This window comes from Microtus pennsylvanicus, chromosome 7, assembly GCF_037038515.1.
Source record: "Microtus pennsylvanicus isolate mMicPen1 chromosome 7, mMicPen1.hap1, whole genome shotgun sequence".
Classification (NCBI taxonomy): Eukaryota; Metazoa; Chordata; class Mammalia; order Rodentia; family Cricetidae; genus Microtus; species Microtus pennsylvanicus.
The window spans coordinates 32,724,443-32,735,910 of record NC_134585.1 but is presented as its reverse complement, the minus strand read 5'-3'; the positions used below and the strand labels follow the sequence as shown (position 1 = coordinate 32,735,910).

The 11,468-nt window shown below is 47.9% G+C and overlaps 1 protein-coding gene across 5 annotated transcripts in view; it reads right to left on the bottom strand.

The window, feature by feature from the left end:
* Window positions 1-2,822: 2,822 nt before the first annotated feature.
* Window positions 2,823-11,468, bottom strand: part of Cracdl (CRACD like) — a 125,722-nt gene continuing 117,076 nt past the window's right edge. For 3 of the 5 annotated variants that reach the window (XM_075980408.1, XM_075980409.1, XM_075980406.1), the window contains exons 8-10: window positions 5,817-5,986; window positions 4,595-4,739; window positions 2,823-3,627 (exon numbers count right to left, since the gene is read on the bottom strand). In XM_075980408.1, coding sequence (XP_075836523.1) covers window positions 3,482-3,627; window positions 4,595-4,739; window positions 5,817-5,986 — 461 coding nt within the window. In that variant the 3' untranslated portion in view covers window positions 2,823-3,481. The remainder of the gene's footprint in view (window positions 3,628-4,594; window positions 4,740-5,816; window positions 5,987-11,468) is intronic. The other 2 variants (XM_075980410.1, XM_075980407.1) reach the window with 1 other exon arrangement.

Below are 11,468 nucleotides of genomic sequence, written 5' to 3'. Positions count from 1 at the left end.
GAGAAGAGCTGTGGAGTCTGACCTCACTTCCTCTTCCTCCCGGCATTCTGTTCTGTTTACTCCACCTACCTATGTCCTAACCAATAATATGGGCCAAGGCAGTTCCTTTATTAGCCAATGACCTTCCTCCATCAAATTTCTGTCCTGTTTCAAACTGAGATCTCTCAAACCTATAACTTGATCTGAAGACATGGTAAGCTTACTTAGTGCTAATGGGAAGTCATTTAAGGTGTCCTCTTTTTTGTGGACTTCCCTCTCAGGCTCCATTTCTGCAAATGACTTCCCCACTCAATGAAGGACTCTAGCCAAAACTTAGGCGCCAACCCTGATGACCAGTCTCTTGTTCTCACACCACAGCAAATGCACCTACTTAGACCATGACCTTAGCCCAGGCCACCAGAATCAGTTAGATAATTAGACTCCCCCCACCCCAACCTCAAGAGTCCTTTCGACTACAACCAACCTCTGGTTTAGGCTCGTCATTGCTCCAACAAGTACTTTCACATATATAATGTCTAGTCACTGTATCTCCCTCCCATTAAGAGAAAAATGGGTGTGCCACAAAAATAGAGTTTTCACGGGGGTTAGGCCCCATGGTAGAGGCCCTTATAGGGAGCTTTCAAGGAAGTTAGAAACGTTATACATTGTTCAAGTGTGCTGACAGTTTAACACTTTCTCTGATAAAGGAGTTAAGGGATGAGGGCAAAGGTGGTCACCAAGGATACAGCGTGAGGAGAGGCGTGTGCCGTTTCTGTAGACACTGGAGCTGTCAAGGTCACATTCAGCAAGCTCCCTTTCATTGAGGACAAGGTTCACACTGTACTTACTGCTTTTTAAAAACAGGAATGTTAGTATCTGGGATTTAGTTCAGTGGGCTAGTGCTTGCCTAGTGACCCAAGGGTTTAGGCATCAGCTCTGAAAAGCAGAAATAAAAACAGGAGTGTCTATTCGCAGTAGGGTTTCAAAACGTAGGCCCTCGATGGCCTTAGCTTCAGTGTGCCTCAGTTTCCTCCCCTGCAAAGAGGAAATAAGTTCTCACCCCAAGGACAGAAGAGAGGGTCGTCAACGATGCATCTGACGTCCTCCAAGCATTGCTCAGTCTTCTTAGGAGAATCAAAGCTGCTGATTCCTCCAAGGTTTCCCCATCTTTGTTGCCACACCGAGCCTTGGTTGTTTTCTGGCTCTTCAAGTATAGTAGAAGGCCCCAATCTCCACACAGAAGGTGGCAGTTACAGGCTGCCACCATCCCACCAACTGAATCCCCTACGGTCCTAAAAACCTACAGCCTTCGTTTTCCCACACCCTGAAACACAGAGAATGGTAACCTCTGTTTAATCCACACTGAACTGCTTCTCTCTGCTCCTCCAGTGAGACCACTGCCTCCAAAGGGTTCCCCAGACACGCTCTGCTGTTTGAGAAATGATGGCTTAGGGTAAGCACAGACAAATCAATTTATCTCTAGTCAAAACTATTAATGTCGAAGCTTTACAATTCCTATGTAGACACAGTCTACCGGAATTGTGGAATTCCGATTTTGTGTTCTCCAAGAGAATGTAGTTAATAAATCAATTTGGGAAGGAAAAAAAAAAACCCTGTCCCAAGAATTTTTCAATAGAGGTAGATGCAATAAAATTATAGTACAAACAGATAGAAAAATAATTTTCACGAGGATAGAAAATAGACTAAAAGCGGCAACCCTTAGGACACATAAAATCAAATTACAATGCAATATATTGTGATGTCGGACTGATTTTGAGTCTAGCTGAATTAACTCCCATGGAGACTGGCTTGCAGAGAGGAACAAACTGGGATTGTTTTAAAGCAACAACTAGATAGAAACTCTGAGATTCTGAATTTTTGTTCCAGTGATTTTACCCCATTCTGCATTCCTGATTATTGTACTAGTGTCCCGGTTGTCAGTGGGAACACACAGGCTGGATGAGTGAGAGACTATAAAGGAACGACTATGTCCTGATTAGATTTATTTATTTCTTCGTTACTTTATTTTTTTGTCAACTTGATACAAGCCATGGTCATCTGGGAAGAAGAGACTTCAATGGAGAAAATACCCCATTAGATAGCCCAGCATCAAGTCTGTAAGGGGATTTTCTGGATTAATGGCTGATGTGGGAGGGTCCAACCCACTTCCAACAGTGTCTGTCACCCCGGGGCAGGCGCTTCTGGGTTGTGTAAGAAAGTAGGCTGGACAAGCGGCAAGCAGCAAACTCAGAAGCAACATTCCCCATGGCTTTTGTTTCCACGTCTGCTCTGAGTTCCTGCCTTGGCTTCCCGAGCGGACTGTGATCTGGGATGTGTCAGCCAAAATAATCCCTTTCCTCACCAAGCTGCTTTTCACTATGCTGTTTATTACAGCGACAGAAAGCAAACTAAGAGAGACAGCCTTTAAGAATTTTAATTCTGCCAGGTGGTGGTAGCACACGCCTTTAATCCCAGAATTCTGGAGTCAGAGGCAGGTGAATCTCTGTGAGTTCGAGGCCAGTCTGGACTACAGAGTGAGTTCCAGGACAGGTTCCATAGCTACTGAGAAACCATGTCTCAAAAAACCAAAATAAATAAATAAAATAAAATAAATAGCAGGATTTTATATTCTTACAATGATACATAGAGCAAATGAGGGGGGGAAAAACCTCTATATATTCTTCCTAAAAAGAACACCAATGTTCTGTTGGAACATTGAAAACAAACCAACCAACCCCCAAATTCAAACACCCAGCCCAGCCAGGATTTTAGCGAGGTGTGAAGAGAGACAGTTTTAAGGATGTTCCCGTGAGCAGAAATAACATTTATACCCCAAGCAGAAGCAGGTTTGAAACCTTTTATTAAACAGGCAATGCATTGTGCAATGGTTCAGGACACAGACGCCTAGTGGAAAAATTTAAAAATTCTTCTTAGAAACAGTCTCTGAATCGACAAACCCTGACACGTCCTGTCCTCCCCTTCTCAGGGGCGGGACGTCTTCAGGAAACTGGATCGTAGCGTAGCTGCTCTTATAAACGGCATCCCTACTGTGCCATAAATGTCATGCCTATCAGTAAACACAAAAGGTGACGATGGTCCACGGCAAGACAGTGGCCAGAGGCACAGGCTGATGACAGTGACAGTGCAGACCTGGGACTCCTAAGAAGTTCCCGTTCTGTTCTTAAAGGGCACCCAACATATGCACCCTCTTCATTTCCATTCGCGGGCTGTCTGGGGCCTCTTTAGAGTGGGGATTCTGAACTGATACCTCAGCTCAGGAAGGAGCTTTTACAGGGTTCCTCCTTGCTGCAGCCCCTCTGGCCCAAGACGGAGGCTGTCTTGTCTTTTGGTTCTGCCTGCTTCCTCTCTCTTCCCAGCACATCATAATTTGTTGACCAAAATCAATCTTAAGTTTCACAGTCTGTTTGCCATGATTTATTGGCAGTTTAAAACTAAGTGGTCCGTCAATGCGGTGGACATCCTTCATCAGCAGGCTGCCACTCTATTTTATGATCTGGGGCATGTCGCTCCAAGCCTGAGATTTCTTTCTGGCGAGCTCCATCCAGGATGGCTGATCGGTGCTCGTCGCATAACTGGCTCTCTTCAGCTGATGCAACTCCTTCTCTGTCATTGCTGCAGCCTGAGCTGCTGGAAAGGGGACAAAACAGACAAAAGCAGGAGACGGGAGTGTGGATTTTCACCAAGTCTCTTGAATAGCTTTCAGTATATGCTACAGTCTCCTCTGTGGTCCAGGACACACAAGGCATTCATGTGTAAACATGTGAAGGTGTAAGCGTCAGGTTAGGAGTGCGTGTGACTGAAAGAGCTTAGGAGCAGGCTCAGATGGTTCTGGTGGCAAAGCGAATTGAGGATGTTCAGGGTCTAACCACAGAACACTGGAGGTAGGCTGTGCTTTGAAACAAGCCTCATACCTTCACAACCACATGCTTAAAGACAGCTTGGGGAGTTAGATTCTTGTGTCTTTAGAATGCAACATAAATAAAATGTAGGGAATACTGGGATGTCACTCGGTGGTAGAATATATATATGTGTGTGTGTGTGTGTGTGTGCACGTGTGTATACATATACATATATACATATATATACACATACATATATATATGATTTGTGTGCACGAGACCCTGGGCTCAATGCCCAGTATGATTAAAGAGAGAACTGACACATGCCACCACAGTGAGCTCAGAATCACATCCAAAAACAGTGTTTTATGATTTCATGTTCCCCAAAAGGCAAATCTTACAGACATAAGGTAATTACTAACCCACAATCAGGGAAGGGAATATGAGGAACAGGAATGAGTGTCTTTCCAGTGTGAGGGGAACGTTCTGTTCTTAGATTGCCACCGGGCGGCAGGACTCTACAAATATACATAATCTCCCTGTAAGACACATCCACGGAAATGCACATTCAAAATCCGTGAGTTTTATGATGTGTAAATGTTTTTGATGTGTAATTTTTATCTCAATAAAAGCTGCATTAAAAAAAAATAGCAGCTCAACACGGCAAAACGATTGAACAAAACAAACTCCCAAGTGCAGGAAAAATTTGGTTATAATGATGCCAAAGTATTTGAAAAGTCATGCCAATCTCATACCCAAGTTCTGATGAGACAGCGAGATTCCTCTCTGTAGTCCTTCCTTAAGGCTCAGCTTTGACCCCTGCCTCTGGGTCACAGGGGGCTTCGCAGGGGTCATCAGGAAAGATTTGCTTCGGACAAAGTCACCCTGCTTCACAGACTCCTATGGAGACACAAGGACGACACACATGCTGTCCAACTACACAGACTCAGAGGGGTAACCACCCAAAGTGACTTAGCTACAGGATGTCTCTCTCAAGATGGATCACGCTGCTGGCGCTTTCCAGAAGGGGCTCCGTGCACCCGCTCACCGATGTTACCCGTCAAAATGCCAGAGCGCTCTCTGACTTGTGCCAGCTCCTTCCAGCCCACACGCACATGGTGGCTCCTTCCTTGCACCTACCATGCAGCCTCAGCCCCAGATGGTGGACAGCAAGGATTCTCTGTGAAAGCCAACTGAATTTGCTTTGGAACTAGCTTTGTGCCTTTGTGACACATGGCAAAATGGCAGGAGCTGAAGCGGGCTAACGTAACTTCCCTTCCCCTGCACGACGTAAAGGTCTTCAGCCCTGGGTACAACTAGGGGTTGCATTAGCAGGAAGGGAAACAGGTCCCACTGCAAGGCAGGCTCCCTTTCCCATAGAGCAGAACCCCATTTATAGTGCTGCTTAGTGATACAAAAGCTAAGTCTCGAGTCTCGGCCTGCTTCTAAGCACAGTGGTTTGGGTTGGTGGAAGCTGTTTTTAGCTGAATACATAATGCAACTGGGGGCTTTAGCTGTGCAGCCCCAGGTGAGGAATAAGGGAACCCAGCAGGCGGCAGCAGGAACAGGGTTCATTTATCACCGCACAATGAGCCGAGATGGATCTGGTGACAGTGTCACCGTGTGTCTAAGGGGAGCCTTTTTCTTTTTTTAAACTGTCTTCAATTTTTCCAGAGGCTGAGCTGCGTTGCCTAGGAGGCCAGAGCACAGGTGCTATCTCCGCTGCCTTTGTAACAGCCCACACAGGCAAAGAGCGGGCAGATTGCTCCTCTGTGGAAGCTAGAAGCTGACATATTGACTTGGCTTCACCGGCCCTCAAGCACGCGTCAGCTGTCACCATAGGCACAGGCTCTGTGATGCTCACTCAGGATCTGTGATCGTGCAGTGCCTGAGGTGCCCACTGCACCCTGTCAAGCTCCCTCTCCCTCTCCCCCGCCCCGCACCCAACTCCACGGAAATAGTGTTTTCTCTCCGCACCTGGGTTTGCTTTCCAGTTTCTGTCTTTAGGATCCGTGACCCAGGCTTGTCTTCCTGGTTGACAGGCAGGTCTGGGACTCCTCTTTGCTTCTGCCGGGCCATGGTGATCCAGGGTGGGGTGGGTTGCCCATCAGCCCCAGGACCTGTAGCAGCAGGAGGCTGACCCTTTTCTGTGATAAAGGCAATAAGGGAGCAGTCTATTAATAGGTAGACAGTCCACCCCTCTCCTTCAGTCACCCCCAACTTCTCTCCCACACTACGAGTACTGTATTGCCTAGGCTCAAGGAGCAAGGGGAGGTGGGGTTGAGGCGTGAGGTCTAGGAGAGACCACACTTTCCCTGACCCCCTGAACCAAAGCCTCTCTGATGACACTATTTCTCTTCTTTAGCAGACTTTAGTTTTTCTAAAGATGCATCAAAGAGATTATCTCCTCCCGTCTGATCTGAGCCACCAAAAAAATTAAATGCAACTGCCACCTCAACATGCATTTCAAGGCCAATTTCTCTCAGGGCACTCCGTCTAGAAGGAGACAGAGTGTGTGCACAGATAAGCTGTCTTTGGCAGTCTTCATTGGGACCAGCGCCACTCCCCCTTCCTGATTTACTCAACATGGTAAACACACCAGTGTCCTAACAGTGTTCCCTTTGTGGAGTGTGATGCCATGCATAAAATCATTGCATGCTTCTTCCTTTCCTTACAGAGGTCTGTCATCACCTGACACAGAAGTGTGAAGCACCCGCATGTTTGGCAGACCTTGTTTCTCTTCCTGCTCTCCACGACATCCTCAGAGGTTCCCTCTGGGATTCCCTTTTTTCTTAAAGAGCTGTAAAGACTCTCACCTCTTTCTCACCTCTCATTTCTTTACCCTTAGTGACCAGGGGTTCCCTCTGAACTCTCTCTCTCTCCACCCCCCTCTCCCTCTCTCACCCTCTCTCTCTCTACCCCTCTTTTTCTCCCCCCTCCCCTCCCTCTTTCACCTTCTCTCTCTCTAGCCCCTCTTTCTCCCTCCCTCTCTCCCTTCCCCTCTCTTTCTCCCTCTCTCTCCCTCCCCCCACTCTCTCCCCCCTCTCTCCTCCTTCCTCTCTCCCTCACCCTCTCTTTCTCCCTCTCCCTCCTTCCCTTCCTCTCTCCCTTCCCCTCTCTCTCCCCCTCCCCCACTTCTCTCCCCCCCACATACACCCCAGCCTCATCACACGAGTGCTGGCCAGAGGCAGCTGCCTCACTTGGAAATAGCTGAAAATTTCTCTCTGGGTCTGAACTTAATTTTCTCAGTTGTCCATGTTATATGGAGCAGTTCTGATTGAGACTAAATTTACAACCTGAAGAACTTGCCATTCCAGTTTTAAATCAGTAACCTGTCAGGGCCAGGGCGGCCTCAGCAGATCTAGTATGTCCGTGATCTCCCTAACACTCCCGTTACTTCTTTGCCCAAAGGCACAAGTTCTGGCAAATTTTTTATGCCACGCACTTGAATAATTTCATTCGAGCTAAAAGATTCTTAAAATTTGACCTAAAAATTTTCAGCTGAGAATAAAGGGGGCTGGGAGGCTACACGGTTAAGAGCACTGACTGCTCTTCCAAAGGACCTCCGGGTGACTCACAGCCATCTGAGGTTCTAGGGGTTACGTCACCCTCTTTGGCCTCTGTAGGCACACACATGGTGCACAGGCAAGCATGTATACATAAAGAAAAAAATTAAAAGAAATGAGCAGAAAGTTACAAGGAACAGCATGCAGGGGGCATTGGTATCAGAAAAGGTCACTGAGGAAAGCTGGGACTCTGGGGTTGGCTCAAGGATAGAACCTAATGGACCAGACCCAAGGCTGACACCTCATTGTGACAACAAATATTTTCTCTCCCAGTCTTTACATGGAAACTGTGCTACACAAAGCAACTCCATTAAGCTTGGTGGAAAGAGGTTCTCCCCTTGTATCAGGGTTATGCTGGTAGAACTCCATTCCACACACAGAGGGATCAATCGCCTGCTGAGCTGCCCGCCCTGTCTGCAGGGTTACAATGTTTCCAATTGTACTGGTGTGTGCCCATGTATTCACAAGCTGACCCACAGAAGCAGGTGAACCCCGCAGCTGCACCAGGCTGTGCCGGGGTGAGACAGGTGACCTACTCAGGCAGCGCAAGTAGCCAAGATCTCTCACCAGCCGTTTCTTTCCTTCTTGGTCCCTATGTTTCCACCTTGCATCTCTGTCCCAAGTATGGGCAGAGCTGGGTGACACCTATTCTGCTCTGTAACACGGGCCTGAGTGACCTCCGTGACCTCTACCCTCACTCTCTGCACCTGACAGCCACATTGGAGGCAGGGCTCTGGGTCTGTGCTCTACCTGGGCTGTGGAGGGGTAGAGAGGGGGAAGACACAGGCCCTAGGCGGCACAAGGACGCCTTTGGGGGTCAAAGACCTTGCAAGTGACAGTTTAAAGCAGGAACTCGCAGGGTCAAAGCTGCACCATCGAATCCCTTCTGGGATTAAATCTGTTCAAAAGGTCAACCCCAAGATAACATAGATGTGTCAGTTCAAACGAAATCAGAGTCAATCGTTCCTTTATCTTTCTGCCTCAATAAAGACTTAACTTCCTGGGGATTTGGTTAAAGATCTCTGACACCTCAGCAACCTCAGCACCTCCTTCCTGAGTGACAAGGTTAGATTGCTAAGTACACCTAGGTCTGCAGCCAACACCCCGGAGCTAAGCACTTCTCTGACTGAGGACCAGAAACCACATGTTGGAATTTGTGCGATCCCATTGCCGAGGGTCTCAAAGAGGCTGAGTCCCCACACACCGTTGCGGGGAAAGGGAGCAATCTAATCCACCGCAGAGCAAACCCGACTAACACTTCCAGACGGCCAAGTGCTATAGGTGTGGGGAGCTGGAGCTTCCCAGGGCACATCCCAAACCATTCGACTGCACAGGGGAAGGGGGAGATGGGGGGGGCACAGCAACTTCTGAACAGAGGAAATCATCATTCTGTTATGGAAGGTTAGGATTCCGTCACAGGAGCAGTTGGTACATTGGTTCTTTATTTCAAAATGCCTTCCTCCTCATTAACATGCTCTCTTCCCTCAAGATCTCCTTGGGAAAATATGCGTAAAGACTAATCCTCAGGACAGCCTGTCCCGGGGCTGGGTTTAAAGCCAGCGATATGCTCCTGGACGGACAGACTCTCAAGTGGTTGAAGTCAGAACAGGGGACCATGCCTCTGTACTTCAGTAAACCTTACTCAGTCCTGTCACAGGCTTTTAAGGTCCCCAGCTACAGTCCCATGATGGGCATGGGAACTACAGACAGATGCTAAGGGGACCTGTGGGGAAGACAGAATAGACAGGGCCTTGTGCTTGCTTCGGGGTTTATATTGGGCTTCCTGTATGAAGGACTTCAGCTCTGTTCTTAAAGCATTCACTGATGGATTGTTTGTCCTGGTTCACAGACCACCCCTGGTCAGCACACATTTGTGGGCTTTAGTGGCTTCCCATCACTTCTGGCCAGTGGCCACTGAGCAATCTTAGAACAGAACTCAGACTTGCAGTGTCTGCTGGAAGCTTTATCTCAAAATTCTGAGCATTTTTGAAAGCGGGCCAGGGCTTTCCATAACACAAGCTCCCACATGACATAGAGCTGTGTACTCGATCCAACTCTGAATGAAACCACCATGCCTTCCTTTCCCCATTCAACAGGAAATCAATACCCATGGCTCACTCATTTGAGGATGCTCTCCTTGCCAAACGGCATTCTCAACCCCGGATCAGGTGCTCGTGTGGTTACCTGGAGATATGTATTTGGCAGGACAAAGCTGAATGCCTTGGTGTGCATATTCCCTGATGAGATGCAACACGAGGCCTCCTGCCTTCTGTGTTCAAACCTGCTCTGTGCACGTGTCTCTATTTAGTGCCACATGCTGGGGTTCTTTCTTGGTGTTCTCAGTCTTTTTATTTTCACACAGGCTTTCCCTGTGTAGCCTGGGCTGGCCTGGAACTCACACTCACAGAGATCCACCTGCCTCTGTTTCCCAAGTGTGGGATTAAAGGCACACAGCACCCTACCCCGCTGTTCTCAGTGTTTAAAATCACACAAAGAGCAGTATGATGTGCTGTTCAGAGTTCCCAAGTGCAAGACGGTTATGCTATGCCTTCCCATACCGCACAAGAGAGCGCGTGTTCAGAAAGGTACTTCAGTCATGAGTTACAGGGCCGACAGCTGCGAGTTCAATGCTAACAGATCGACAATACAAGGTGAGTTAAGATGTCTTTGAACAGAAACAGAGATACTAGAGCAAGATTATGTATTGATAAGCCAATTCTGAGACCAGACACTTACAGGAACCTCACCTTGTATTTCCCCTAACTTTGAAATTCACCTCTCTGAGCCAGGTGGTGGTAGTGCATGCCTTTAATCCCAGCATTCAGTAGGCAGAGGAAGGCAGATCTCGGTGAGTTCGAGGCCAGCCTGGTCTACTGGGTGAGTTCTAGTTCAGCCAAGGCTGATACACAGAGAAACCCTGTCTAAGAAAAACAAAAACTAAACAAGACAAAAACAAAAAGAACAGAAAAAAAAAAAAGAAATTTACTGCTTCACTACTCTGCCCAAATATCATAGTTGGAATTTTCTATACCTTTATTATTCTTCAATAAAAAATAAGGACAAACAGGGGATCGGAGAGATGGCTCAGGAGTTAAACTGCCCGCTGTGCAAACACGAGGACCAGAACCCTAGCACCAACATCAAAAAGCTAGATATAGTGGCACACGCTTACAATCCCAGTGCCGGGCAGGCAGAGATGACCCCTGGCTGACCCTGGCGCTTAGACCAGCTAGTCCTGCCCAGTCCATGTTCAGTGAGAGACCCACTCTCAAGAAATGAGAAAGAGAGCACTCAAGGGAGATACTCCATATCTGTCTCTGGCCTCCGTATGCACACATGTGCATACACAGGAACAGAAACACATGCATATGACACATAAACACACACACAAAATACAAAGTAGAAAAAGCAATTATAAGGTCATCAGGTGCTAGGCATTGGTCAGGGAAAAAGAGTCCAGCTTCCTGTCCAGAGAGACAAGGTGGACCTTCACCTTGGAGTTGTTTCCAGGATGCAAAGAGAGGAAGGGTATCAAGGGACATTGAAGGAAGTCCCCTCCCTCATTGGCAGCTCCTTCCCATTTTCTTTACCCCCTCAGGCTCCAAGGCATCCTGGGAACTAGCTCAATTTGCTTTTTTGTAGACTGTCTCTCACCCCACTCCCTAGCTCTCAGCACAGACACGTATCACGTCCGAAATCTCTTTCCCAGCCACAGTCAAGGCCACAGGGACCACACTGTCCTTAACCTGTGACTTCCTCTCATGAGGTCACGAGAGGGTCAGGAGGCACAGGCAGGAGCTCCTTGCTTGAAGAATCTGCTTCCTCAGCCCCAGGCTTCTTGCGGTTTTAATTTCTACCCACAACCCAGAAACTCACCTTTGCCTGACCTATACAACTCCTCTCTCAGTCTTCCCACACCCACAAGATGGGAAGAAAAAAAGCCTGCCAGGCTAGTGAGATGGCTCCGCAGGTACCGGCACTTTCTGCCAGTCCCGAAGATCTGACTTGACCACCCCCACCAGGACCTGGATGCTGGAACGATAGGACCACGACCCAAAAGTTG